The sequence below is a fragment of the Zootoca vivipara genome, chromosome 8, assembly GCF_965207765.1.
Source record: "Zootoca vivipara chromosome 8, rZooViv2.hap1.1, whole genome shotgun sequence".
Classification (NCBI taxonomy): domain Eukaryota; kingdom Metazoa; phylum Chordata; class Lepidosauria; order Squamata; family Lacertidae; genus Zootoca; species Zootoca vivipara.
In genome coordinates this window covers 78,528,453-78,555,548 of record NC_142591.1, presented here as the reverse complement: position 1 = coordinate 78,555,548, position 27,096 = coordinate 78,528,453, and the positions used below count along the sequence as shown (strand labels likewise).

Sequence of the window (27,096 nt, the reverse complement as noted above, 5' to 3'; positions counted from 1 at the left end):
GAGCCATCCAGCCATGAGCAGGAGAATTCCACAATTAAATATTGTGTTGTTGCTGCTTGCTGCTGTTTGTTTACATTTTGAAATTGAAATAAAACCACCTGGATTCTTTTCCCCTAACCTCCTTCTGTATGATGCTTTTCTAGGCAATCACACATCTCCTACCTGACTTTGATGTTCAGGTAAGTGAAGCTTCAATTTAGTAAAAACTTATTTCAGAACTCTTAAATTACGGACATATATATAATCTTACTTTTTATTTATGCCCTGCTTAGCAAAACTAAAAATACTCCATGATTATTTTGCTAAACCTTCATAAATCTTGTCAAAACCATGTTATACTGTTCTGCTCCTTTCGGAACGGTTTTATATGTTTTATAATTGTAATGGTTTTGCTTGTTTTCATAATTGTATATTTTATTGTTGTAACCTGCTCTGGGTTCTTATGATGAAGGCCAGACAGAAAATCAAATGAAAATATCAATTTATGGAAAAATGCTATTGCAGCAGCATGAGTAGAGAAATTGCTTCAGGTACCCTAGTAGTTAGTTTTCTAGCATGTTGTCTCTGTTCCATTTTATGTTTTTTCTGCCACACACATTTCTCATACTGGTTTCTGAAAACTTACAAATAGAAAGAGCAAAGGGTGGTGGCTTGAGAACCAGTTGGCTGAATTTAACATTTGTGTTAAATGTGTCAATGTTTGTACTGAAGAAAATAAATGTTTGCCTAATCTTTACTGGGTCAGCTTTTGGTTAAAGATTTGATAGGCTTCAAATTACCCTATAGTTAGGTAAACTACCAATTCCAAGTGGAAACAAATAATACATGATTATACATGTTGTCTAAGCCTCAGAGCAGTCATGTATATTTGTACATTACTGATCTGGGAGCACCTCTAGCTATGATATAATGCAATATGATATGAGGCAAGCCCATAGCAAGGAATCATCCAGAGATTCGGGAGCCTCTGAATGCTTGTGTGACACTCACAGGAGTCTATATAGAAGTTATTTCTTGCAGTGTAGTAGTGTAGTCCAGCCTACAATCTGAGACTTGTGCTTTAAACCTTGGATCTTCTGCTACTACACAACTACAAGTGGTGAAGAGGAGTCAAGCAATCAATTAAAGTAGCATGACTCTTGGCCATTCTTTAATGACCAGTTGAACTCTTCATAGTTTTGTGTGTTTAATGAACCAAACCTTTCTTGTACAGTACTGTAACAAGATGAGTGCATTCTGTTCCATGGAAATAGCTGTATTGATCTATCCACATGGTGACAGTGCAATGGGGGTGGGAGGAAGAGAAATTCCTGTAGTTAAATACCTAGGAAAAAAATTGCACAACTTTCCTGAAGTTTCAAATCAGCAAGCATGCAGGGCACACAAATGGGCAACTAATGTCTACCCTGTGTTATGCCCTAAGCGTAGAAAAATATTAAAGTTGTTAGATAAAGGAACTTGGAGGACTGTGTGTTCATGCCATACCAAGCAAGCTTGTGATGTACTTTTTTCCTGCCCCAAACTAGGCTTGTTTGACCAGTTCCATAACAAGGCCTATCTGCATCTAGATGGTAAAAGGCTTGCAAGGCTGAATTCTATCTGTATGAAAGCATTCCCTCCATCTTTAAAACAGAAAAAAAGAAGCATATTTGGAGGGAAAGGATTCTAGACTAGCCTTCTCACTAATGCCTAGTGTCTTCCTGGAAGGATTCTCTTCCATCTTTTTTTGAAGTAAAGACCTCCCCCCCCCCCGCCCCCGCAGGGAGCATTCAGTTATTCAGTACAGCCTAGAAGTAGACTAAGTTCATTGACAAATAGACTTGAGTTGTGGTAAATTTGTATCAGATGCGTAAATATAGAAAGTGATTATTATCATTGGGATGTCTTTGAAGTGTTAAGATCTACTTTGGTTGGAATGGGGTGGAGTTGCTGCTTGGTTGCAGGAGGAGGGCTGGCTGTAACTTTTGAATCAGCGAATTACACTTTTTTTGTACCTATGTGATAATTTTCCTGTACCTTGTGAGAACAGTATTTGTTCCACAGAATATGTGGGTGTTTCTGTTAAAACATACATGGCTACTAAATTAAAAATAGACCCTTCTGTAGCCCTATCAACACCAAGGCTGTGTGCTTTATGAGACAGACCTGACTGTTTTGATTCTAGGATTATATCCTAGTTGTAACATGGTGTGTTGTTTGGATTCTTGGCTTTGTGCCACACATGCACAACACTGGCAAGTCTTAAAGGAGCATGCTACAAACTGAGAGTGGGTCTGTGGTATCACATTTCAAACAAATATAGGTACAAATAACTGTTTGCAGGCTAGCTTAAGCATCTTCTTTGAGTCTCTTGCTATTGTTGGTTCTTGTTCTGCTGACTCCAGCTGAATTTAATTGGTTCATTGTTGTGAAGTGTTGCATGCCTAAATTGACAGCTGCCTATTTTGTTGAGCCAGTTTTGGCTCAAAAGGTTGACTGTTACAATACTTTGTTTAAAACAAAATGAGGAATGTGCAGAGCCACATAATAATAATAATAATAATAATAATAATAATAATAATAATAATAATAATAATTTATTATTTATACCCCACCCTTCTGGCTGGGTTTCCCCAGCCACTCTGGGCAGCTTCCAACCAAATATTAAAAACAATACATCATCAAACATTAAAAACTTCCCTAAACAGGGCCACCTTCAGTTGTCTTCTGAAAGTAGAATAGTTACTTATTGCCTTGACATCTGCTGGGAGGGCGTTCCACAGGGCGGGTGCCACTACCAAGAAGGCCCTCTGCCTGGTTCCCTGTAACCTCACTTCTCGCAATGAGGGAACCGCCAGAAGGCCCTCAGTGCTGGATCTCAGAGTCTGGGCTGAATGGTGGGGGTGGAGACGCTCCTTCAGGTATACAGGACCGAGGCCGTTTAGGGCTTTAAAGGTCAGTACCAACACTTTGAATTGTGCTCGGAAACGTACTGGAAGCCAGTGTAGATCTCTCAGGACCGGTGTTATGTGGTCCCGGCGGCCACTCCCGGTCACTAGTCTAGCTGCTGCATTCTGGATTATTTGCAGTTTCCGGGTCACATTCAAAGGTAGTCCAAAGTAGAGCGCATTGCAGTAGTCCAAGCAGGAGATAACCAGAGCATGCACCACTCTGACGAGACAGTCCGCAGGCAGGTAGGGTCTCAGCCTGCGTACCAGATGGAGCTGGTAGACAGCCGCCCTGGACACAGAATTAACCTGTGCCTCCATGGACAGCTGTGAGAAACACAGCTAGTCTTAAATGCTTGATGCTTCCTTAAAGCTTCCTCAGACTTGGAGTATGCAAGTGCAGCACGCTACCTACAAGGCAGCTTAGTGGCTATTTGATTTCTTGCCAAATAAAAGTAGTTGCCATCCACAAGTGCCACAGCTCTTTGTATATTCCTGCCGTTAATGTGGTGGTTCATTTGGAATTGACACACTCTACAAATGTTTCCTGTAATGAAGACAGTTGCCAAAGTGTAACTGCTCCAGTCCATTTCAAGCTGTGATGGCACCTCTTGGGTGTTGACTAATGCTCACATGCTATTGTTTAGTCTAGTGAGCAGGAAACAGCCTCTTTAAAAGCAAGAGATAACGTGACCAGATGGCACATTTGTTTTTATCCTTCTATCGGATTAGTGTACCTTGGTAACCCCCGCCCCCAAGATAGTGTTTTAATACAAATCGGTCAGTAAAGAGCCTCTTACTACAACACTGACGTTGATTAGGGGATGCTGCCATCTGTTTTCAGTGTGCTACATCTTTAGAGAGAGAGAAATCTTCCCTGAAATCAGACAAGCAGGTCAGTTGTGATGTGAAGCTTGGAGCTTTGTTGTTGGGAAGAAGGCTTTGATTTGGCTGTACTTTATGCTTGTCATGAATTCTTTTTGCAAATGTGCTCCTGCATGGGAAAGTTTTCAATCCAATTAACAATCTGGGGACACGGTCTTAAAATAAGCTGGAATTATGGTATTTGTGAGGAGGCAGGAGTTAGAATCTATAGCTATGGGAGCCATGAAATAAAAAAAGAACAACAGAAATAAAAAAGTAAAGTGTCCGTGACTGCAGCTAAAACAAACAAAAAGCCACTTTACACCACAATAATGTTTGTTGCACTATTTTATGCATTTAATTTAGTTTTATAGATGACTTCATTTTTCTCTTTCTTTTTACAAATCTCAACAAGAAGAATTCTATATAAGAAGCACAATACAAATTCTATATTCAAAACCAATGTTTGTAACATTATTTTACATACTTTAAACTAAGTTCCATAAAACAAATTGTATGCAGACATCAAGAAACATAAAATGCAACATAATTACAGCTCCAACATAAAGAGCTCATAAATAGTTCAAGAAATCCATAGTCACTTAACTCATTCCACCTGCACAAAACCAAAGCACACAGCCCCCATCTAGTCACATCAATAAAGCACTCAAAAGAGTCAACTAAACAGTAACCACATACAGAAAAATAGATCCACTGAATAAAAACAATCCAATAGCAGCAGCAGAAAAAAGCAAACACTTTATCATCTCTCACCTGGAACTATAATAGAGACATCCTCACACATAGGGAGATCGAGTCCTTTCCAACCAGCAGGCAACTCACCTTGTGGGGAGTTGGGTTAAAGCAGCAGCACACCTGATGCACATCACCTCATAGGCACATTTGAGTCTCAGAAGAATAATCAGTCTACGTTAAAGAACAATGCCCAAGATCAAACGGGTCAAAAGGGGTGTGTGTGCCTTCATGGTGGCCCCAAAGGAGAAAGCCACTACCCTGTATGAAAGGGAGGTGTATACATCCACATCCTTTGAGAAATTCACTGGAGCACAAATTGGTTTGGGCTCTGTGACACATGTCTGTTATGTGCTTTTAAAAAGACGCATAGCTTCCTTTTCTCACTTCACTCTTGCATCACAGCAGACATCATTGTAGCATATACTGCTAATGACTATGGATTGCATTACATGGTAAGGCTCTCCTGCAGAGGACACTTGAGCATTTCTTCAGGGCTGCTCTTCCCCGTTGCTCTTGTGTAGCAGCTTTGTGTGATTCTCTGCACACCACTGCATTACTTGTTGGTGTTGTAAAAGTGATATTGTGAACGATGCAGCTCATTGGAAGTTGTTAACTTTGGACCTTCATTAAAAGGCTCCCACATGCACCTAAAAGGCCAATTGGTTGCATCTTTCCTGCCCAAAAGTTGTAGTATTTGTACATGTCTCAGTGGAGTAGGGTAGCAGTCACCCCTTCCCTGTGCCTCAGGTGAGCAACCCCCCCATGCCACGCAGGTTCCTATGAAGGGGGGGGGGGCGCTTTGTTAAGCAGCAGGGCTTGTTTAGCTGATGCTGCACCAGCTCAAAATTCAGCTACTGGTATTAGGCAGTGAGACTGAGCAGCTCAACAAAGCCCCGCTGCCCCTTTGGTTCACAAAGAGATCCTCCGTGGAGCCCAAACAGGTCCTCTTCGGGCTGTGGGATGAGTCTCCTCATGAGCCACTAGGACTCTCCAGGGTGCTCCCCATTTTATGTGATTTCTCATATGCATGTGAGGGACCCGGATCAGAATCGCTGTGTATGTAGGGAGTCACCGGTATATAAAATATCTCAAAGTGGTAACAGTAGTGGTACATTTTCCCTGAACAATCCAATTTACACCTGGGGGTTAAGAGACTGTTGCAGCAGTTTGTGATCTTCAGTAATTCCAGAGATTAATTTTTTAAAAAGCAACTTCCAAGTGGAATTTGCATCAGATCATTCTACCATAAGAACAGTATTAATGAGAAGCAGGTCCTTCACACTGATTTCACCACAAGGGTCAGATAGTGTTCTATACTGCACTCTCCTCCCATATGACCCAAGTGATTTCCAACTTACTTTTTGACACTTCTAAACACTTATTCATTTACACTCTTGAATGCGTGCTCTTCCTTGCACCCTCGGAGCACTAAACCATTCTGAGTTTAAAGACCTTAATCTTCCCCTGGCGTGCTATGGTCCATGGGGTCACGAAGAGTCAGACACGACTAAACAACAACAATCTTCCCCCGTGCCCCACCTATGCCTTTCATGAAACTGGGTGACATTGACAGAACAGAAGGCTTTCATAAGTAGGATCTTTCAGCTGGGTCAAAAATAATTTGGCACATTGTGCTAACCCAGTGGCAAGGCTCTCCATGCAGATGGATTTCCTCCTTGAGATACTATATGGCATTAGCACGACTGTACTGCTACACATAAACCAAGGGCTATTCCAGACAGTAAAACCCAGTATTGCCTTGCCCCTTCCCTGCCCCCACTGTGGATGTCTGACCTGTATGGTATGGGCACTTGCGGTTAAACCGGTCTTAAATCCTACTTAAGAATGACGTCCTTCTGAACTAGTTTGTGTTAGTTTTTCTGATGGGGCATTATGGGAGTTGTGGGCTTAGGCAGAGCAACAGCTTGGCTATATAACCCAGCTTACCATAGGGTCCAAGTAAAATCTGATCCTTATTTCTCTCTGGACTCCTTGAGATTAATATCAAACTGCACTGTCTAAAAATGGTGCTGGATGTGGAAGATACTGCCTATTTATTACATAATGCTGTAAGTACTTCCTGTGGGGAAAAGTTAAGTAAAAACTAAACTGTATAGTTCTTCTTTAAAGACCGATATGGGTGTTCAGTATGTGCATACTGTAATGATTTATATGTGATTAAACTTTGGAGTAAGATGAACAATCCTTTTATGGTCTGTTAGTTTCTTGAGGTTATGGAATCCTAGATGCAGAGAGGTGCACTCTTGAGTTATGTGACCTTGAGTGAGCTTTCTGTTTCTAAGGTTTATGTGCAGCAAGGAAAAGATGCTTGGTAAACAAATTGTATCCTACATTTTGTAATGTCAGCCTTTCAGAATTCTAAATTGTGAGAGGTTTTGATTGTCAAACAATTGCATAATGGGCACTTTTCTGTCTACATATAAGAGCATGTTGTGGAGTGGAAGGTATTTGTAGATGTCTGTTTCAAATTTTCATAGCAAGTAAAATTACTAAGTTGCTGTAATTTGTAGGGTGAGGTCAGACTTACTTCTAGCAGTTCTTATACTAATACCAGACAGTAATGGTAGCAAATAGATTACTAGGGAGTAGCAGTAGATTTGCCAGGGGTGATTATTCTTGTATGGAGAAATCTGACCTATATGTATATACAGTTTTACCACTGTAGCAGTCAACAGTGTAGGTAGCAGCTTTCTAAATGTGTACATAATAATTTCAGACAACTGTTTTAAAAACTATTATTGGTTGCGGGACTGGCAGTGGACAAGAATACTTCTTGTTTATTTTTTTGTAGATCCTACAACAAGTCCTATGTATCCTAAAGCCAATACAGTACAGCTAATGGGCAAATATGTTTATTTTTATTTTCAACCTTTCTACCAGGTCCACTTTGCTTCAGCAAGATTGGCATATCATATGCCTTTAGACCCATACCCTTGGTAGAACAAGCAATATAATTGCTGAATATTTTCAGCATAACCAAGTCCTGATAGTGTTCCACTGTGATTGTGTTCACAGGCTTCATTTCCCTAGTTTAATTTAGATTGTGGAATTAAGTACTCAAATCACGATATCAGTTTTGAGTTGCTAGCACACAGTATTCTTTTTAGCATATGTGTGTAGCAAACTGTGGGCAATTGATGTGTAAACAAAAATGTTGTAGTCCTCTGAAGGAATTTGAAGTGCAGGTTGGTAGCCTATCAATGGAAAGTGAAGGATTTACTACTGGAAATTCTGATAGTAGTAAATAGATCCATTCAACACCAGTCAAAAGTGGTGGTAGGTGATGGTTATTTAAGGTACCCTTTTGTTGAATGTAAAATCCTTATTTTTGCTGCCTACTAAGGGTCCCTCTCCCCTACAGGAACAAGATATTGAGACAGTACATGGCTCTGTCCATGTTACCATGTGTGGGACTCCTCGAGGAAATAGGCCTGCCATTCTAACATACCATGACATTGGACTCAATCGTAAGTGTGATAATGTGTTGGCCTTCGCTGCTCTCATAGCAAGTGTGCACAAGCAGCTGCTTCTCTTGTGACAAAGTGCATTAATTCTAGCTTATTTCTTCTTATCCATACTGATCCATGGGACTTCATAATAATTAAACACTCTTTTAAACAGGTCCAACTTCTACATGCACCAAAGCATTTCCCAGACATACTGCAGTGGGTAGCAGTGTCTGGGCGACACGTCCAGGAAAATCCAGACATATGGCAGCTCATGTGAGCAGTGCTGTGTTTCCTACTGTATATTTGTTTAATCTGGTCCTTAGCAATTTGCTTAGGACCATATAAAACAAATATAAATGAGGCATGAACTGAAATAGACAATGGTAAAACTTTTATGAAAACCTTCTCTTAGAACTTGTGCTACAAAAACACATAGAACTAGAATTGATTTGAAAGGCGTCTTTTTACTTGGTGCCTATCAAGCAAACTTACTTTTTCCTCTCTTTTTTAAAAAAAGAATAACTTGTCTAAGTGGTGAACTCCTTTCGAGATTTGGGGGATGGAGGTCTCAGGTTGCAAGGTGTCGAGGACTGACAACTGCTGTTCTCTCATTAATGTTTCTACCTTCTCTTCTTGCTCTCTGCTCTTCTTCCTTAAAGACAAAACTTGCTTCAACCCCCTCTTCAATTTTGAAGACATGCAAGAAATCACACAACATTTTGCAGTCTGCCACGTGGATGCGCCTGGACAGCAAGATGGGGCAGCCGCTTTTCCACCTGGGTAAGTTTTGCAAACTTACTGAACAGTAATATGAAATCCAGTTTAAAAGAGAAAAGGAAACAAAATTCAATCTTCCGTTAAAAGCCCACTAAAAGAAAACCTCTTTAACACAGTAACAAAAAAAATAATGGAGTTGGCCCCAGCTGGACATTTCCAGAGAAGGGAATTTCATCACCAGGGTTTCACTACAGAGATGGCTTTGTCTCCAGTAGCCACATGCCTAAACTCTGAATATGGGAGGTACCCTGAGCAGACCCTTGGAGGATGATTTTAAAGAGCAGACAGATTTCATAAATCTTTCTTAGGGATAAACTTTAGGTGACATGAATACTTCATTGAATATTGACAGCATGAACAAATAAGACTGTAGGTATGTTTGGAGGGTGATGGGGGAAGGGCACAGAGGAAGTAAAAACTGTTGGTAGTGGAGATACATCTTTGCCCAAAATTGCTCCTTATGGTGCCGAAAGTATATGGTCTTCCATCCTTTCCTGTTGCAAATGCCACCCTTTTCTTTCTTTTCTTCCTGGAGTAACATCATGGTGGGAGTTGCTATATGAAATAACTTGGGAGTTTTGAAACATTTCAGAATAACATGCTTTTCAGGGCTGCTTCACATATTAAGTGGTAGCAAGCAAACATATTCCATCCCAGCTCCCTGTCACTAGTGAAATGTATCTGCCTAGAAACATAACTTGCTGTGTGCTTGCTGCAGTTTTATGAATGAATAATGTTCTGCCCACAAAGTCCTTGCATGTGTGCTTCCCATCTGTTGTACTTGGCCACGTGCCTATATATGTAATGTCACAATGGCAATTATCTATTGTCAAGGTTAATCCCAGCTCTTCTAGAATGAGGGAATGGAACAATTGTTGTAGAGTCAACCTCAGTTCCAAAACATGGAAATAATATTAATGAAGTGACCTAGCATACCATATGTATGAATTGAGCTAGTTAAACCTGACATTTTGCTTCTGAAGAACATTTGGCTTGCAGATTATAGCCCCAGTGGAGGTAAACTGGTATAGTTTGTTCTCAAGCACCAAACTTTTGTTGAATGAGTTCTGGTGCTTTGTTCTTACATTGCCTGTTTAGAAGTAGAAATCCTATCCTTCAACTGAGCCTTGACTAAACTGTCTCTTCAATCATCGCTGTTGCAGATACATGTACCCTTCAATGGATCAATTGGCTGAAATGCTTCCTGGAATTCTGAAACAGTTTGGGTAAGTAGCATCACTCAGGGTTTTCAGTGCAGATTGAGAGAAGCAACTTTCCCATTGCATGACAATATTCCAAGGCTGCCTGAGTTTACCACTTGGTGGACTCTGTCATGCTTATTTCTACCTTGTTGAGTTCTGCGGAGCTTATTTGAAGTGTAGTGGCTCTGGAATCCATTGTGTGTTGAACCTTTCTGTAGTCTGGCTCTACAGGGAACCCACATCACTGTTGCTACAGCAGAAGTGCCAACTTGGCCCCATGACCGTGGGTGCCATGCAATGCGTAAGGCCCTGGCACTGAAATTTGGGGGTGCCCAGCCCCTTCATGGGGAATCTTGTGGGTGCTCGGGCAGCTATGCCCCCAGGGAGTTGGCACCTATGGGCTACAGAAGTTACTGGCAATGGAGAAAATGTGATTGTCTAAATAAAGATGGTGATTGACTTATCTTGTAGTAAACAAGAGTTCACTTTGCTTATCTACTGCTTTTTTCCACTGACATTGTTTGGCGCACTGCCACTGTGAAATGTTTTGCTTCTCTGCTCTTGGATTCTATCTGGTCTAGTCAAGAGACACTACAGATTCTGAGGCTTGCCTTGTGAACATTTTTAGTAATTGCATTATGCATTGTTGGAAACTCTGGTGACTTGGTTTTGGCATAGCTTATTATCACTTAAATATTGAAAAACAAATGGTCATTTACTGCCTCGTGTCTCTATGTTAGTCACTAAGACAAATGCTAAGCAAACAAAATATAACTTTCCATACTGCTAATTGCCCTCATGTGAAACTGGCTATGTCCTTCTAGGGCAGAATTATGAAGCACAGGCAATGGATTAACCTAATCTGAATTACTTATGCTAACACATGTAGGCAACTTCTTTCCAACCCTGTGTATCTTTACGGTAGTGGTGTGCACCATGCCTATTTGGGTGTGTGGCATAAGGGTTATACAGTATTGAAGTTGTATTCTGATAAGATACAAGTTATTTAGTCCCAAAGATGGAGAAATGGCCTGTTCTGGGCAGGGTTGCATTCTCCTAGAACGAGCTTGTCTGTAGCTTGGGGGATACTCTTGGATCCAACTTTGCTGCTGGAGGGTCAGTATGCTAGAAGTGCACAGAGATGACTTGGCCACTGCACTCTTGTGCTCTGGTAGCTTCCACATTGGATTATTACTTGGAAATGTCAAGTGCAGCAGCAATTCATTGACATGGGTTCCATTTAGAACTTGCACAACCTCTGTTTTAACCCAGCTGCACTTGTTGCTGGGCTAGTTCAAGGTCCTCACATAGGCCCCACCTCCTTCCCTATGGATCACCTTAGAAGTTCAGGGGGTGGCAGCACAGGAGAGCGCATTGTGTGGCAGCCCCTAAACTGAGGAATTACCTCCCCATAGGGGTGTATCTGGGCACCTTCATTATGTAGCTTATGTCGGATGCTGAAGACGCAACTCTTCTTGGGACCGTTGATACGCAATATGTATTGGGAGCCACCTTATTCTCCTGACTGGAATCTATTTTATTTGGTTTTAATATTGTGTATTCAATTGTTGAAACCTTACCTGGGATCTCATGGCAAACTCTGAGTAAGAATAGTAATTAGTAACAGTAATACTGTGGCTGATATGCTGCATGAGGTCAGGCCCAGTGCTGCCTGTTTTAACATGTCTGAACAGACATGGAGCTGCTATTCAGTGTAGCTTAATGTAAAATAGGTATATTTGGAAAAGGGGGGGAGGTCTTGCTGTTAGAAATCAGACCTTTTTTAAAAAAGTACCCTTTAAAACATTATTCATAACTTCTTTATGTAGGTTGAAAAGTGTGATTGGAATGGGAACTGGAGCTGGTGCCTACATCTTAACCAGATTTGCTGTAAGTTGTTTGCTTGTTTCTATGGTGGGTAGGGGTTTAAAATGCTATTGCCTGCCAATTACCAGAGTCTATGCTTTCAGTGGTTTTACAGCTTCTGTCATGCTAAATGAAAATTGGCTAGTGCATGTCTTGTTTTTAAAATCAAAGTCCATAACTTCCTTGCATTTTTTGGTATGTTTGAAGGGAGAGATTTGCCAATTGTATTATTGAGCTAAATCTGATGATATAGTAGCATTGTATAATTCTGATTGTATGGCTTAGCCCCCCCATATCCCTGGGATGTCTTGCTTAAAATGCTTTTTTCTTTGCCTATCTCTGTGTGCCAAAGTGTAATGTAAGCAAAAGGAACAGGATGCCCAGCTTGCTATCAAGGCCGGATGGCTGGCCTTGTCCCACTCAAGGCTGCTTGAGGATGCTACCGGGGTAGCATGAGTCAGCATGTGTTTATGCACAGGACCGGACACGGATCTTCCTTATATGTGCTTGTGACCCCCTTGCGTGCGCACATTTACAGAGGAGGAGGAAAGGAGCCCAAGAAGTGTATAAGAAGCTTTGCAAATTTGTGTTTCTTTACTCTCGTCGTGAGCTGATCACCAAGAGTATCTTAAATTTAAGAATTAAATTCTTTCTCTGGATTCAACCCTTGTTGACTGTCTCTGTCCCTGCCTGGGCGCAACTTAAGGACCCTTATCATCTAATAAGGCTACATGTTAACATCTGGGTGACAAAAGCACAGGGAACAACTGCTTTACTTTCTTCGTTATTTATCCAAACCACAAGCTAAACTACTGTTCAAATTTTGCACATGGCCCACTGAAACTATTGCTCTGATTCCTGCTAGTCCAGGATTAATTGGCAGATGATCTGTCTTAGTTTGCCCTAGGTATTTACATTAAATCTAGTTCTCTCCACTTGAACACAGTGACTGAAAACAGATAGGTTAAATTACCTTTACAAAGACAAATTTCCCTTTTCACAGGCCTTCAGATTGAAGAGGGATCTGTGTTTCCCCCCAGATTGTCTTAAACTGATTTCCTAAAAGCATAATCTTCCCTGTTTGTTTCTACTTCAGTGCATCTGCATGTTTGTTGACATGACTCTTCAATTTGCAGCTTAATCATCCTGATATGGTGGAAGGACTTGTTCTTATTAATGTCAACCCATGTGCTGAAGGATGGATGGACTGGGCAGCAACTAAGGTAAGATACTGCATGTTAATTCTTTCTTATAAAATACTAATGCTTGTCATTGGAAAGATTTTGCACTGGCACCCAAGCACACCCCTGAGCCCAATACAAATTTGTAATCTCCCCTTTATTGACTGATTGGAAAAATCCATGTTGATTGGCATCATTTTCGAAGTCACTTTGATACAACTGTACATTAGTTCCAGATTGGCTTTGAAACACAAGTACATTGCATGATGGAGTTGGTATTGGCACTCCACTCCTGCCCCTTACCTAGTGATGAAATTTACTAGGTACACCAGGATTTTTATACATTGAATTGCATCAACAAATGGTTAAACTGGTGTGGTTTCTGTTGTTGTAGATTCTGAGCAAATCATTTTCTTCTTAAAAGTTGATCCTTGAAACTCACGGCAATATGGGAGCCATAGTGACACACAAAACACATACCCTTAAAAGACTATAGGTCTAATTAAGGAATGTTTAACACGGTACTCAAAGTAATGATTTCTCCAGCATGGCATGAATTGGATATGTAATTTGACTATGACTTGTTTTTGTGTGTGATGAGGTTGACTATCAGCACTGGAGTATGCAAGACTGCTATGCAAGACAGTGTGAACTGTCCTAATGCATATTTTTCTGAATTCTGTAGATTTCTGGATGGGCTCATGCACTGCCAGATATGGTCATCTCGCATCTTTTTAGTAAGGTAAGTGTGTTTTATAACATTCAAATTTTGAAGACTCCTCCTGTTGCCTTTCTCATGTAGGGAAAAGGTACTAGCAACTGACATGCAGCAGTATCTTGGCAGTATTTTGAATTCCAATACTTAAGGATATGGGCATGTATACCTGTTTACATTTCAGTAGGCTTTATTATGCTAATCCCTTGGACAGAATTCCTCACCCCTCACTTCATGAAGACTTCTGCTTTTAAATAGTGGCGGGCTTTAGCTTGTGTACTTTGCTCCTTGTGGGTTCTGATGTTGAAATTTAAGAGCGCTACATTAAACCTGGAAGATTTAGACACCAGGCAGTTTGTGTAACTGAAATGTGGCAATTCTGGCAGGAGTTCAACTGCTATTTTCGTGTTACTGTTCTAAAACATCTATTGAAAAATAGCCCACTGTAGCATGTTGCTGTTTATCTTTCGGAGACAGAGCTCCACGTTGCATACTTTGCTGTCAAGTACTTTACTGTCTGGAGGGGATGGGGATTATGGATGTATAGGGAGCACTTGGAGAAGAACATACTAGCTGTTATAAAAAGCCGGTATTGATCTCACCAAATATAATGAGAGCTTTTCTTGAATTTAGGAAGAGGTTCAAAACCATCAGGATTTGATGCATACTTACCGCCAACACATCATCAATGATATGAATCAAAACAATCTGCATCTCTTTGTCAACTCATACAACAGGTAATCTGCTATTGGGGATCTGGATTACTTGGGATAACAATCTGCACCCATTTGAGTCCAGTCAGCCACAGAATGCCTTGAAGTCTGCTAGAATTGGCGATGAAGAACCTTGGGCCCTCCAGATTTTATTAAAGGGGCCATAGCTCAGTAGTAGAGCATATGCTTTGCATGGAAAAGGTTCCAGATTCAATCCCGCCATCTCTAGGTTAGGCTGGGAGGAGACCCCTTTCTGAAACTGGGGAGCCACTGCCAGTCAGTGTAGACAATGCTGAGCTAAATGGACAATGGTCTGATTGTATATAAGGCAGCTTCCTATGTCCCTGAATCAGCATGCTAACGGGGTCAGATTGGAATCATAGGTCAGCAATGTCTGGAGGGCCAAAGATCCCTCTTGAAGTACAACCTTCGTTCTAAACATGAGCTTTGTCAGATTGACTTGCTGTGGCAGTATCCGACATATTTAGGTCTTTTCGAACAACTGTAAGCTGAAATAGAGCCCAACTCCGACAAGCATCTATGGACCACATGCCTTGGGGACTCCATGTGGCCCTCAGATTGCATGTTATCAACTCTGAATTATGATGGCTTCTCCTTGCTTTTTTATAGGAACAGTGCGTAGAAGTTAAATGAAAGCCTTCTGCTTACTTGTCTCTTGCTCATTTTTCCCCCAGCCGAAGAGATCTAGACATTGAGCGGCCTATGCCTGGAACAACTGTTGTAACTCTACAGTAAGGATTTTTCATATTCCATTTTAATTCTGTTAGTTGTAGTCATCTGGTTGTGGCTAATTTCTGAAATGAATCTGTATAGATAAAACTGGTGTGTCAAACTGATTGTATAATTCTCATGGTTGCCATTTTTTGCCACTAAATTGATAGCAAGAATTTCAGTGGCAGAATCAAGAGGCACCATGCCCATGCCAGACATAATTTTAGTATCATCTGCAAAGGGCTCTTTATAACTGTGCCTTGTCCTCCTTTTCATACCCAACCAAGCTCCTCGTTCCCCTGCTATTTCTTCTATACCTTTTCAAGTATTGATTTGAACAAACATAAGGAAGGGAATACATTAATGGTGACACCACTTTGCACTTTAATCTCATTTATGAAGAACGTGCCATGGGCATGTCTTAATCTCTTACCTTGTTGATGTCTCAACAAACTGAAGCTTACGGGACTTAACCGCTTAGAGATGTATGTGGTTTATTCCTGGGCTGTCCCAGTTACTGAGGTAGACAGCAGTGAGCCGTGACTTGAGAAACAAGTGTCATGGTATGGCAAGTTGTGCAAAACGTTATCGTGAAAGCTTAGCTGTAAATGGGTAAGAAACTAAACATTTGCCTAAGGCTTGAGAAGCAAAATAGAATCTTAGCTACTGTGGTTTAGTGACAGCTACCATCAAGGGTGACATCAGATGCCCACAAGCCACCGTGTTGGAATGTAGACCAGGCATAGGCAAACTCGGCTCTCCAGATGTTTTGGGACTACAGTGCTACCTCTGGTTACGTACCTAATTCGTTCCGGGGTCCGGTACGTAACCCCAAAAAATCACGAAAACGCTCTTCTGCGCATGCGCGCGTGGCAAACCCGGAAGTAAACGCTTCTGGGTTTGTGCAGTACATAACCCGAAAAGTACGCAACCCGAGGTACGACTGTACAACTCCCATTACCTCTAGCTAACAGGACCAGTGGTCAGGGATGATGGGAGTTGTAGTCCCAAAACATCTGGAGGGCCGTGTTTGCCTATGCCTGGTGTAGACAGTTTCATCACAGCTGCCTTACTGTTTTCTGCTGTGACACACATCTCACTAAGGGTTGTTTGTCTAGTTATGTTTCACCCTTCTCATAGTTCCATGTCCTCTCTTCCTGCTCGTTGTTACTTTGGGGTTGAGGTTTGATTGTTTGGGTTATGTATTTTTGCTGCTGCGAAGTAATTTGGTACTGTGAGAAATTGGGTCCAGAGTGTTGGGGATTATTTGTTTGAGCTACATGTTGGCTCCAGCTTCAAATAGTTCTGTGCATTTCTCTTAGTGACAGTTAACTCACCAACAAATATCTTGAGATTCTGTGGTTTATACAGAAGCTGCCTGATTCTTCAGTAATTTGTTACAAAAACTTTGTTTTAGAAATCTTGTATATTGAGAGTGAATATAGCAATGGCTGCAATTTCAGTTATTTCCTTTCAGGTGCCCTTCACTGTTGGTGGTTGGAGACAACTCTCCTGCAGTTGATGCTGTGGTACGTACAGATTAGCTTTAGAAGTGTGTCACAATAATCCATTGCTGGGAATCCATTACATTGATCGCACTGTAATACTACCAATCCATTTTTGAATCTTTTATCTCTCCTAATGTTCAAAGTGATTTATAGTGCTGTTCTCAGCAAATCTGTAAGGTGGCCCATACTTCCAGTTTGCAGATGGGACAATAAAGTCTGGAAAATGACAGCTTATCCAGGGTTCCTTTAAGCATGTGTGCGCGCGCACACACACACACACACACAGGGTTAAACCCCAAGCACCGTAGTCCCAGTTGGTGTTGGTGTGTCCCTGCTCCTAATATTTCTGGTTTTAATACAACTACCAGTGATACAACTAGCATCACATGTAGCTTGGTCCTTAATTCTATGGTTTGCAGACTTAACCACATTGTGGAGGCTCCCTTCTATCTGCAATATCACTGCTTGGAGGTTGTGGGATGCCTTTGAGGGTCTTTGCTTCCTGAGACATTTTGAAGTCAGAGCCATAAGTGCTGTGTTGAGGACGTTTTTGCTGTTAAGCGTAAAAATAAAGCTCACTCTTCTCCCCCTCCCTTTTCCAAACAGGTTGACTGCAATGCTAAACTTGACCCAACAAAGACCACACTCTTAAAGGTAATAAACATAAGCGCTTTCTCCAGAATCAGAGGAGTTTTGTGTTTTCTAGAGTATTTGAACACAGTGACTGCTGCTTGTTGGCAAGTGTCTTGCTTAGACAGGGAATGTTGTAGATAACAGCTGTAAAAAAAATTCACTGTCTGTAGGGGAGAAACAGAATGTAGACAGAATGGCTGGCCTATATTTTTGTACATGCATTAGGCCTGTAAGCATTGTTAGACTGTAAGCATTGTCAGAAGATGATAAGGCTACCAGTACTACATTCAGAAACTCATTCCATAATGGATTTTAATCCTGCCAGTAGTTAGTTTCAGAAGGTCATATAACGAACTCCAGTAGTTCATCTCCTCCCATTGTTGCCCCCTGGCTGGTGAGAAGATATATCTGTACCATGCCAAAGATGGTGAAAATAGCTTAAGTCCTTGGCCTTAGATGGAGTTTTTCCAGTGTTTGACAGTTTGGTCGTTTGAATGTCCTGTATAGTATAGCATTGCCGTTGTGTAATTCAAACCATTTAATCAACAGCAGGGGTGGGGATCCTGTGGCCCTCGCGAAGTTGTTGGACTTGACACTCCCATCAGTTGCAACCCACGTGACCAATGGGTCAGGTGATGGGAGTTGTAGTTGAACATCTGAGAGATCAGATATTTTGTTGTTGTTGTTTAGTCGTGTCCAACTCTTCGTGACCCCATGGACCATAGCACGCCAGGCACTAGAGATCAGATATTAGAGACCCCTGTTTTAAAGCCTTTCTGCTTCTAAAGACTGCCCAGTGTAAGATCTGTCTATATCAATATTGTCAAATCAAAAAGTCTGAACTGGGAGATTGGTAATCCTGGCTGCCTCTTTTATCATATGTAAGATCATTGGTTTACCCAAAGATATTGATTTTTATTTGCAAGCAAACCAGCTTTTACCCACATTGGCATTTCCTTGTTGGACTTGTGGTGAGGAACTGAGAAATGGTGGTCTCTACTAGACGCTTCCATCCTCTTTTTATGAGAACGAATAAGTGTGCTGAGTTTCAGATACTCCAGGATTGGACACTTTGTAAATTTAATCTGTCTCCAGGTTATGTCTGCATTCTGGTTACTATTTGGGAAAAGTGGCACACAATACTGCCTTGTGTGAGGCAGTTTAGTTGCATGAGGTCATTTTGTGTCTAGCTGCTCACTGAGGAATTTGTTATCATTTAATGTGCCTGTCCTTCACTTTCAGCACATTCCCATGTTCCCATCTAAACAATCAATCAATAAAAACAACATCTACACTCTAAAACGGTCTGTTAAGCAGTAATGTGCAGAATCTGCTTCTGGACAAGATGAATTACTTCCTCCCCAGAAGCAAGGTGGTCTTGTGCATGATGAGCCCTGGCCTCTTGGTTTGCGTGGGATTGCACAGCTGAGTTGCAGTGCTCTTGTTAGTAAAAGCTGAGCATCTCATGCTTGAAGAAGAGCAAGTTTATTGGGCAACAACATCCAGGGGATGATCCCCTCCCTGAGGTTACAGATTAATGTTATGCTCCCAAAACAGCCAAGGGATTTAATATGCTTGTCACTAATCTGCAAAAGGACACTGTGACATCTGTACCACAGTGAAACATTGTTATAATTGTAAAGGCCTTAAAAAAAAAAGTCTGGCTGATTCTATTTTGGTTGTTGTTGTTTAGTCGTTTAGTCGTGTCCGACTCTTCGTGACCCCATGGACCATAGCACGCCAGGCACTCCTGTCTTGCACTGCCTCCCGCAGTTTGGTCAAACTCATGTTCGTAGCTTCGAGAACACTGTCCAACCATCTTGTCCTCTGTCGTCCCCTTCTCCTAGTGCCCTCAATCTTTCCCAACATCAGGGTCTTTTCCAAGGATTCTTCTCTTCTCATGAGGTGGCCAAAGTATTGGAGCCTCAGCTTCACGATCTGTCCTTCCAGTGAGCACTCAGGGCTGATTTCCTTAAGAATTGATAGGTTTGATCTTCTTGCAGTCCATGGGACTCTCAAGAGTCTCCTCCAGCACCATAATTCAAAAGCATCAATTCTTCGGCGATCAGCCTTCTTTATGGTCCAGCTCTCACTTCCATACATCACTACTGGGAAAACCATAGCTTTAACTATACGGACCTTTGTCGGCAAGGTGATGTCTCTGCTTTTTAAGATGCTGTCTAGGTTTGTCATTGCTTTTCTCCCAAGAAGCAGGCGTCTTTTAATTTCGTGACTGCTGTCACCATCTGCAGTGATCAAGGAGCCCAAGAAAGTAAAATCTCTCACTGCCTCCATTTCTTCCCCTTCTATTTGCCAGGAGGTGATGGGACCTATTTTGGTATGTCTTTGCAAAAAGCCTAAATTCTTCCTGTGTGCAAGCTGTGGTATCTGCAATTCTCCTGCCCTTTCCATCGACATCTTGCTCAAGCATTATCCCAAGAAGGCTATTGCAGCCTCCTCAAAACAGAAGCACGTTGCCCCCAAATGAAATCGGAAGTTGTGCTTTTCTTATGTGAAACTCCTTTTCACGCATCTCAATACAAAAGTATGAGTCTTAGGCAGAGTGAATTTGATTTAAATCACTAGTCAGTAAGACTTGATTTAACTCATTATTTTTTTTACAGAAAGGTTCAACTTTGCTGGCATCCTTTTAATATTTACAACCAGAGGAAGGTTTCATTTTTGGAATAATAAATTTTCAGAGTAGTTTTTATCGTTACATCAAAAATGACTGATTTGGTTATACTATCAGAAATACATTGACAGATAATTATGAAATTATTGTTTATATTTGGACAACTTTTCTGCTGTACTTTATTGGAAGGAGAAAAATAATCATTTCCTTAATAACAATTTATTTAACTGAAACAATTACAGTACATTATAGCATATGTATCCATGTTTGTTAACTGATGTGGTTAAACAATATTTTTTTATATAAAAAAAACCAGACTGAGTTTTAGCACACATGAAAAACTTTAAACAAATCCTTATTTCCTGATGAATAGCATTTGGACTATAATGTCACTTAAATAGAAAACTATCTTTAGGAAGATTTTTTCCTCCAAAAGCATTTTATTTTAAAAATCTGATTTATTTTTTTTAAAAAAAAAAATCGATTTTTTTTAAAAAAAAAAAAATTAAATCATTGATTTTTATCCACCCTGGTCTTAGGTACTACTGAAGGGATGGGGGGAATTTGTGAGTAGATTGTCAATCTGGCATAACAAAATAGGATTCTTTAATGAGTAACTCCTCAACACAAAAAGAACCCGCACTTAGACATATATTTTAATCTTACTCTTAGGTGAAAGATATAGAAATGTTCTAAGGCATTTAAGATATTGTATTTGTGGGGTTGTGAGGTAAGAAGATCTCCCCCATAATATATTCCATTGTCAGCTCTATCAAAAACCCCAAAAGAGATTTTTGGAACAGATCCTGGCACCGCTACTGGGATAGAACCCTGAAGGTAAAATAGGTTGGCTATTATCTGACTGTGATCCGCTTGTCACATACAAAACAACCCTATTTGCTAAAGCTGCTAAAAGTATTTGTGCTAGCTATATAAAAGACAATGTTGTAGACTGTGCAGGTAATAAATTAATTTGACTTATTGTTTTTTGTTTTTTAAAAAAATATATTTATTGATTTTTTGCAATAACAAAACATAAAAAGAACATAATATACAATATACAAAAAACATAATAAATGACAATACACAACAACATAAACAACAATATTTTCAATCAATCTTATTTTCCGTATCTTTATCGACTTCCTCCCCTCCCTCCCAACTACATTTCTATATATCACTTACTTAGCACTTTATAAATCTTGATTGCAATCTTTTTCATAATGATCTAATCTAAATAATACTCTTAATCCTTTCTCAATACACAGTGCACAAAATCTATTAATATAATTCTAATCTTAAGAACACATAAACATCATATCACTTAACTAAATCTTGACACATAATACAGTACATTTATCTAACTTGTACTTCTGCAACCTCCTAAATTTGACTTATTGTAAATGGATGTATATCTCTGGATTTCTTTTTACAGGTTTTAATTGATGTGTTGGATCTGCAATTGAATGTGTAATGGTTTTTATTCAAACACAATAAATAAATAAATAAATGATTGATTGATTGATTGATTGATACTTTTATTAATTTTTGCAGATGGCTGACTGCGGTGGTCTTCCTCAGGTTTCTCAGGTAAGATCTTACTGAAGAGAATGCATGCTGGGGTGAGGAAGTCCAGACTGTTTGAAGGTGTGGGGAACACGATGGCAGGAGTGAAATCACGCTCTGCTTCGAATTAAAACCTAGTATTACTGGTTTGGCCTAGAGTGCTATAGCTTTGCAGTGATGGGTTTCTTAGAGACTCTGTTACAGAATTCCAAACTCTGTTTGCAACTGCTTTCTAAAATATACATCCTTTCTAAAATACTTCCATGGTAGCCCTGCCCTCCAAATGGTAGCCCCGACCCTCTCAATAAAAGCTCACCATAGCTGCATTGCACTTCTCTCTACGATGATGCAACGCGCATCAAAACCTCCAGTCTTCTTTCTCAGTTATGTGTACCCACTAGCAGGAGTTTTAGCAAGCACACTTTTAAAAGAAAATTGGCTTCTGGCCTAGAAGTGATAACATGGCATAGTAGCATTTTTTAATTTCCATGGCTTACTGTTACTGGAAGACTGGAGTCCAAAACTGAAAACAGTTTGCCATTGGTAACTTTCAACTTCTTAAAAAATGTGGTATTTTCTTTTAACAGCCTGCAAAGCTCGCTGAAGCTTTCAAGTACTTCATACAGGGCATGGGATACAGTAAGTACATGTTTGTTTCGAAATAAATGTGCAGTGTCCTCTTAAGCTGCCATACTAAATGGATCTCTCTTGTTGGCGAAAGTTATATTCTAGAATTGCTGGGTTTTAAAATGTGCAAGTTTGGGTGCATCAGTATTGGACTCCCTTAAAGGGATATCAACTTTGTCCTAAACTGGAGCAGCACATTAGCTATGTTCAGGCGTTTATGGTGAATACCTTTGGGGAGACGGCATGTACACAAGCTGCACCACTCACATCCCTACATGTGCCTGCTTGGCTTAGACCAGGGGTCCCCAAACTTAAATTGCCGGGGACCGGTGCCGCCAGCGCTGATTGCGCTGCGGGCTGGAGCGTGCGGGAGCATGCTCCCATACATCTGCGCACACGTGATTTCCGGTGCACTTCCAGGTCGCTGGGACACCGGAAATAGCTTATGCGCATGGGCCTCCTCCGGCATGGAAGTGCGCCAGAAATGATGCTTGCGCATGCGCACAAGCTATTTCTGACACTCCGGCAACCCGGAAGTGGGCAGCTGTGCTGCACCGCGCTGTTAAGAGCGGGCGGTGGCAGCGGGCAGTGGGGTTCACCAGGGGCCACATAAAACAGCCTCGCGGGCTGCATCTGGCCCCCGGGCCTTAGTTTGGGGAAGCCTGGCTTAGACCTTCCGATATCAAGCAGAAAGGTCTGAAGGGGATTTCTAAGTACGTTGTGGTCAACACACTTTGAATCCGCCTCATGATTGTCCTATTCAGAACTCCCAGTCTTGTTTCTTGATTTAGATTTACTTTTTGATTTACTCTGTGAAGTAGGTGAGACTCAGAGACAGTGACTGGCTCCAAGTCACCCAGGGAGCTTCATGGCTGAGTTGTGCTCAGTAGTCCAGCACCCTAACTTCTACACCACACTGCCTCGCATATGCATCTCTCACACATCATCATCTATCATTTATACCCCACCCATCTGGCTGGGTTTCTCCAGCTACTCTGGGCGGCTTCCAAGAATATTAAAATACAGTAGTCTATTAAACATTAAAAGCTTCCCTAAACACACACAATACAGCCCAGTGCCACTTTTGACCTCAGCACTGTGGTTTACTGACCTTAGGCTTTCAAACCTCCCTTCTTAATCCACTTCCTGCTGCAATCCATTTTTGTTCCTAGGCACTTAGGCCAATTTCCCCTCAAATCTTCCTTCAGGTTCTTATTCCTGGACTTGGCTGTGTGCTTTCCTTAAACTCTTTCATGCAAGCATATCTTCCTTCCCTGGTGCATCTTATTGATGGTCTACACACCATATTTTTCGCTCTATAAGATGCACCTGACCATAAGACGTAGTTTTTAGAGGAGGAAAACAATGAAAAAATATATTCTGAACGAAACAGTGGATGTATGATTTTTGTGGTTCATGCTGTGGCCACAGACATGATATGTGATTTGTTGGTGAGTTTGGGGTAGCCCAGTGCAAAAATCCTGAGAATCCACGTGGATCAGTGCTTTGTAACCACGTTTTTGAGCCTTAGCAAAAATCCTGAGGATCCATGTGCTTTTACCTCCCTCCTCCCAGGCAGCCTCCTTTATCGCTAGCGTCCCTTATCTCCCTCCTGATTGCTTGCCGATCAGCTGCTCAGTGGCTTCCTTTCAATACAGTACTCCCTTCCGTCTTGTTTCCCTTAGCGTCTTCCTTAGCTGGAGCAGTTTTTTGCTCCTCCTTTTCTTCTAATTTCTCTCCTCCTTGCTTGTTTTAGTATTCCTGTCTCCTCTTCTTGCAAGTTCACTGTCTTTACATCCCCCCTCCCAGGCAGCCTCCTTTATTGCTAGCGTCCCTTATCTCCCTCCCAATCGTTTGCCGATCAGCTGCTCAGCGGCTTCCTTTCAACACCCCCTTCTCTCTTTCTAAAAAAAAAACCACACACACACAATCTGCTTTTTGCCCCTGGGCAATTTGGCTCCAGGGACCACACATTCGCTCCATAAGATGCACAGGCATTTCCCCTTTTTAGGAGGAAAAACATGAGTCTTACGGAGCGAAAAATGCCGTTTATTCTGTATCTTTCTCCAATCCATTGGATTACAAGCACTTCCATATCTAATTTTCCGTCTTATGTGTTGCCTATTCTGGTCACTGATCTTCATTATTTGCATTAACCAATACAGGAGGACTTTATTTATAAACAAACAAACAAATCTTCACCTGTCACTTGTATTTCGTTTGCAGTGCCTTCTGCAAGCATGACCAGACTGATGAGATCCCGCACAGCATCTGGTTCCAGTGTCTCCTCCCTTGAAGGGACCAGGAGCAGGTCCCACACTGGCGAAGGAAACCGCAGCAGAGCCCACACTGGCGAAGGAAACCGCAGCAGAGCCCACACTGGCGATAACGTCCGGAGTCGTGCTCACACTGACACTCACATTGAGCTCACTCCCAACTCTGCAAACAACACTGAACAAACCAGCCCCAAGTCAATGGAAGTTTCTTGTTAAATGAAAGGGGCTTGAATTGGAAGTGAGACCTAACCACCACCTACTGTGTATCTTGATACTTAACCTAAAGTGTTTTCTGTAACACATGACTCTGTCCCCCAACTAGAGTTCAGCAGGGACCAATAAAGCACGCATCTCAAGTTTCTCTGTTCCCTTAACAGAGGTTGCTGCTATTCTGTTCTCCAACTAATTCTAGATTGCTTTAAAACTTGTCCAGTGGTGAAGCTAACAGCATTTGATCACCAAGATTGAAACCTAAGCTACCTAGGATCTTGCCTTTGAAGATGATCCATCTCTTGCAACCCCCTCCCTTTTTTACACTATTAAAAAAAAGCCCTTTCCCAATGTGACTTTAAATAATTTGCTTTGGGGAAAGCAATGCATGACTGGAGACTTTTAGAAAAAGTCTGAAAGTGAGGTTGAAGGTGGATTTACTCAATCTGTACATATTAATCGAATGGGAATTTATGTCTGGCCTTGTGTGTAGTGTTCAAGGCCTGTTAATTTTATGTGTGTGTGTGTATGTATATATATATATATATATATATATATATATATATATATATATATATATATATAATTAAAATAGGGAATGTATTGCAATTTCAGGCAAACGAAATCTTAAGCCTTCATGCTATTTAGTGGCAGTCTTTTTCCTTTTAGAACTAAAACTGCTTGAGCGAGTAAAGGCCAAGGTTCAAATTATTGTCAAAAGCATGCCAGCAATTGGTCTTACGTTTTGGACCTCAAAAGGATGTTTGGATATGACAAAATCAGTTGGCCTTGTGGCTACTTAGTAATGCGTGTGGTGGTTGGAGGACCAGCAGTAAGTTCTCTTAGAATGTGGGAAAGTTGTGTAATGATTATAAAGTGCTCTATAGTCAACTGCCAGGTTGGTCGGCCCCTAGCATTTCAGGATTAAGACCTAGTGCTGGATGAATACTTTCCACACTGTTCATGAGCAAGAGATGCAAGACTGCAATGGAGATTTTGATGACTGTGAATGTAGAGGTGTATTGATTCTGCGGCCTGCCCTGATGTCTGCAGAGCTGTATTTTGGGGAACAGTGGGCAACGCAACAGATTTCCAGCATTAGAATGGTTGTTTTTTTTTAAAGATTATTTTTCACTGGCTTTCTATTTGCTACTTCACAATTTGTAATATAGCTCATGATTTTTGGCATTTAAAACTTCAAGCATCTCTACACCTGAATATCTTTGGTATTTCAAAGAGAACTAAGCTCTAGTGTAGGCAAATCACCTATTTTTAAAATGACAACTGCAGAGTTTCTTGGGTGGTTCACGAGGAGGAGGAACAGATGGTAATTGAGAGGCGAAACTTGTCTATTTCAGAAAAGTTTATTAATGAATTATTTGTATTTATTTCAAAAATAAATTTGTAACTTTGCAGTAGTTTTGCATCTATTTTGTGTCCTAAAAATGATGGTGATCCTTGAGATAAGGATTAAAAAAAAAAAGTATGAGCTTGACTCTCCCACGTCAGTTGGCCCTGCACTTCAGTTGACCCTGCACAACAGAAAGTCCATCTCAGGTGATTGAAAATGCACCACACTACTTGTATGGATCACTTAAACTGCCTTGAGTGCATTCTCTTATGGATCATCAAATGGGTTAAAACATCAGGAAGCAGGAGATGAGGATAAATGTAACATTTTCACATTGGGGAGAAATTAGTTCAGTACTGGAGCTTGAGTGTTCAGACCCCTGGGCTCTCACTTGTGGGGTGCCTCAGGGCTCTGTCCTCTCCCCCATGCTTTTTAACATCTACATGCAGCCACTGGGAGTGATCATCAGGGGGTTTGGGCTGGGTGTTCATCAGTATGCAGATGATACCCAGCTCTACCTCTCTTTCAAATCAACCAGTGAAGGTCCTGTGTGAGTGCCTGGAGGCGGTTGGAGGATGGGTGGTGGCTAACAGATTGAGGTTGAATCCTGACAAGACAGAAGTACTGTTCTTGGAGGATAGGAGGCGGGCAGGTGTGGGGGACTCCCTGGTCCTGAATGGGATAACTGTGCCCCTGAGGGACCAGGTGCGCAACCTGGGAGTCATTTTGGACTCACAGCTGTCCATGGAGGTGCAGGTCAGTTCTGTGTCCAGGGCAGCTGTTTATCAGCTCCATTTGGTACGTAGGCTGAGACCCTACCTGCCCGCAGACTGTCTCACCAGAGTGATGCATGCTCTGGTTATCTCCCGCTTGGACTACTGCAATGCGCTCTACGTGGGACTACCTTTGAAGGTGACCCGGAAACTGCAATTAATCCAGAATGCGGCGGCTAGACTGGTGACTGGGAGCGGCCGCTGAGACCACGTAACACCGGTATTGGAAGACCTACATTGGCTCCCAGTACGTTTCCGAGCACAATTCAAAGTGTTGGTGCTGACCTTTAAAGCCCTAAACGGCCTTAGCCCAG

The 27,096-nt window shown here is 41.4% G+C and overlaps 1 protein-coding gene across 1 annotated transcript in view; it reads left to right on the top strand.

Annotated features, from left to right (window-relative positions):
• NDRG1 (N-myc downstream regulated 1) overlaps positions 1-26,076 on the top strand; it is a 48,576-nt gene extending 22,500 nt beyond the window's left edge. Inside the window, exons 3-16 of the mRNA XM_035124884.3 lie at positions 144-179; positions 7,930-8,035; positions 8,677-8,797; positions 9,958-10,020; positions 11,826-11,886; positions 12,999-13,085; positions 13,729-13,785; positions 14,392-14,495; positions 15,167-15,223; positions 16,681-16,732; positions 17,318-17,365; positions 21,534-21,569; positions 22,133-22,184; positions 24,399-26,076. Of these exons, the coding sequence (XP_034980775.2) occupies positions 144-179; positions 7,930-8,035; positions 8,677-8,797; positions 9,958-10,020; positions 11,826-11,886; positions 12,999-13,085; positions 13,729-13,785; positions 14,392-14,495; positions 15,167-15,223; positions 16,681-16,732; positions 17,318-17,365; positions 21,534-21,569; positions 22,133-22,184; positions 24,399-24,664 (1,146 nt within the window). The 3' untranslated portion in view covers positions 24,665-26,076. The remainder of the gene's footprint in view (positions 1-143; positions 180-7,929; positions 8,036-8,676; positions 8,798-9,957; positions 10,021-11,825; positions 11,887-12,998; positions 13,086-13,728; positions 13,786-14,391; positions 14,496-15,166; positions 15,224-16,680; positions 16,733-17,317; positions 17,366-21,533; positions 21,570-22,132; positions 22,185-24,398) is intronic.
• Positions 26,077-27,096: the final 1,020 nt, after the last annotated feature.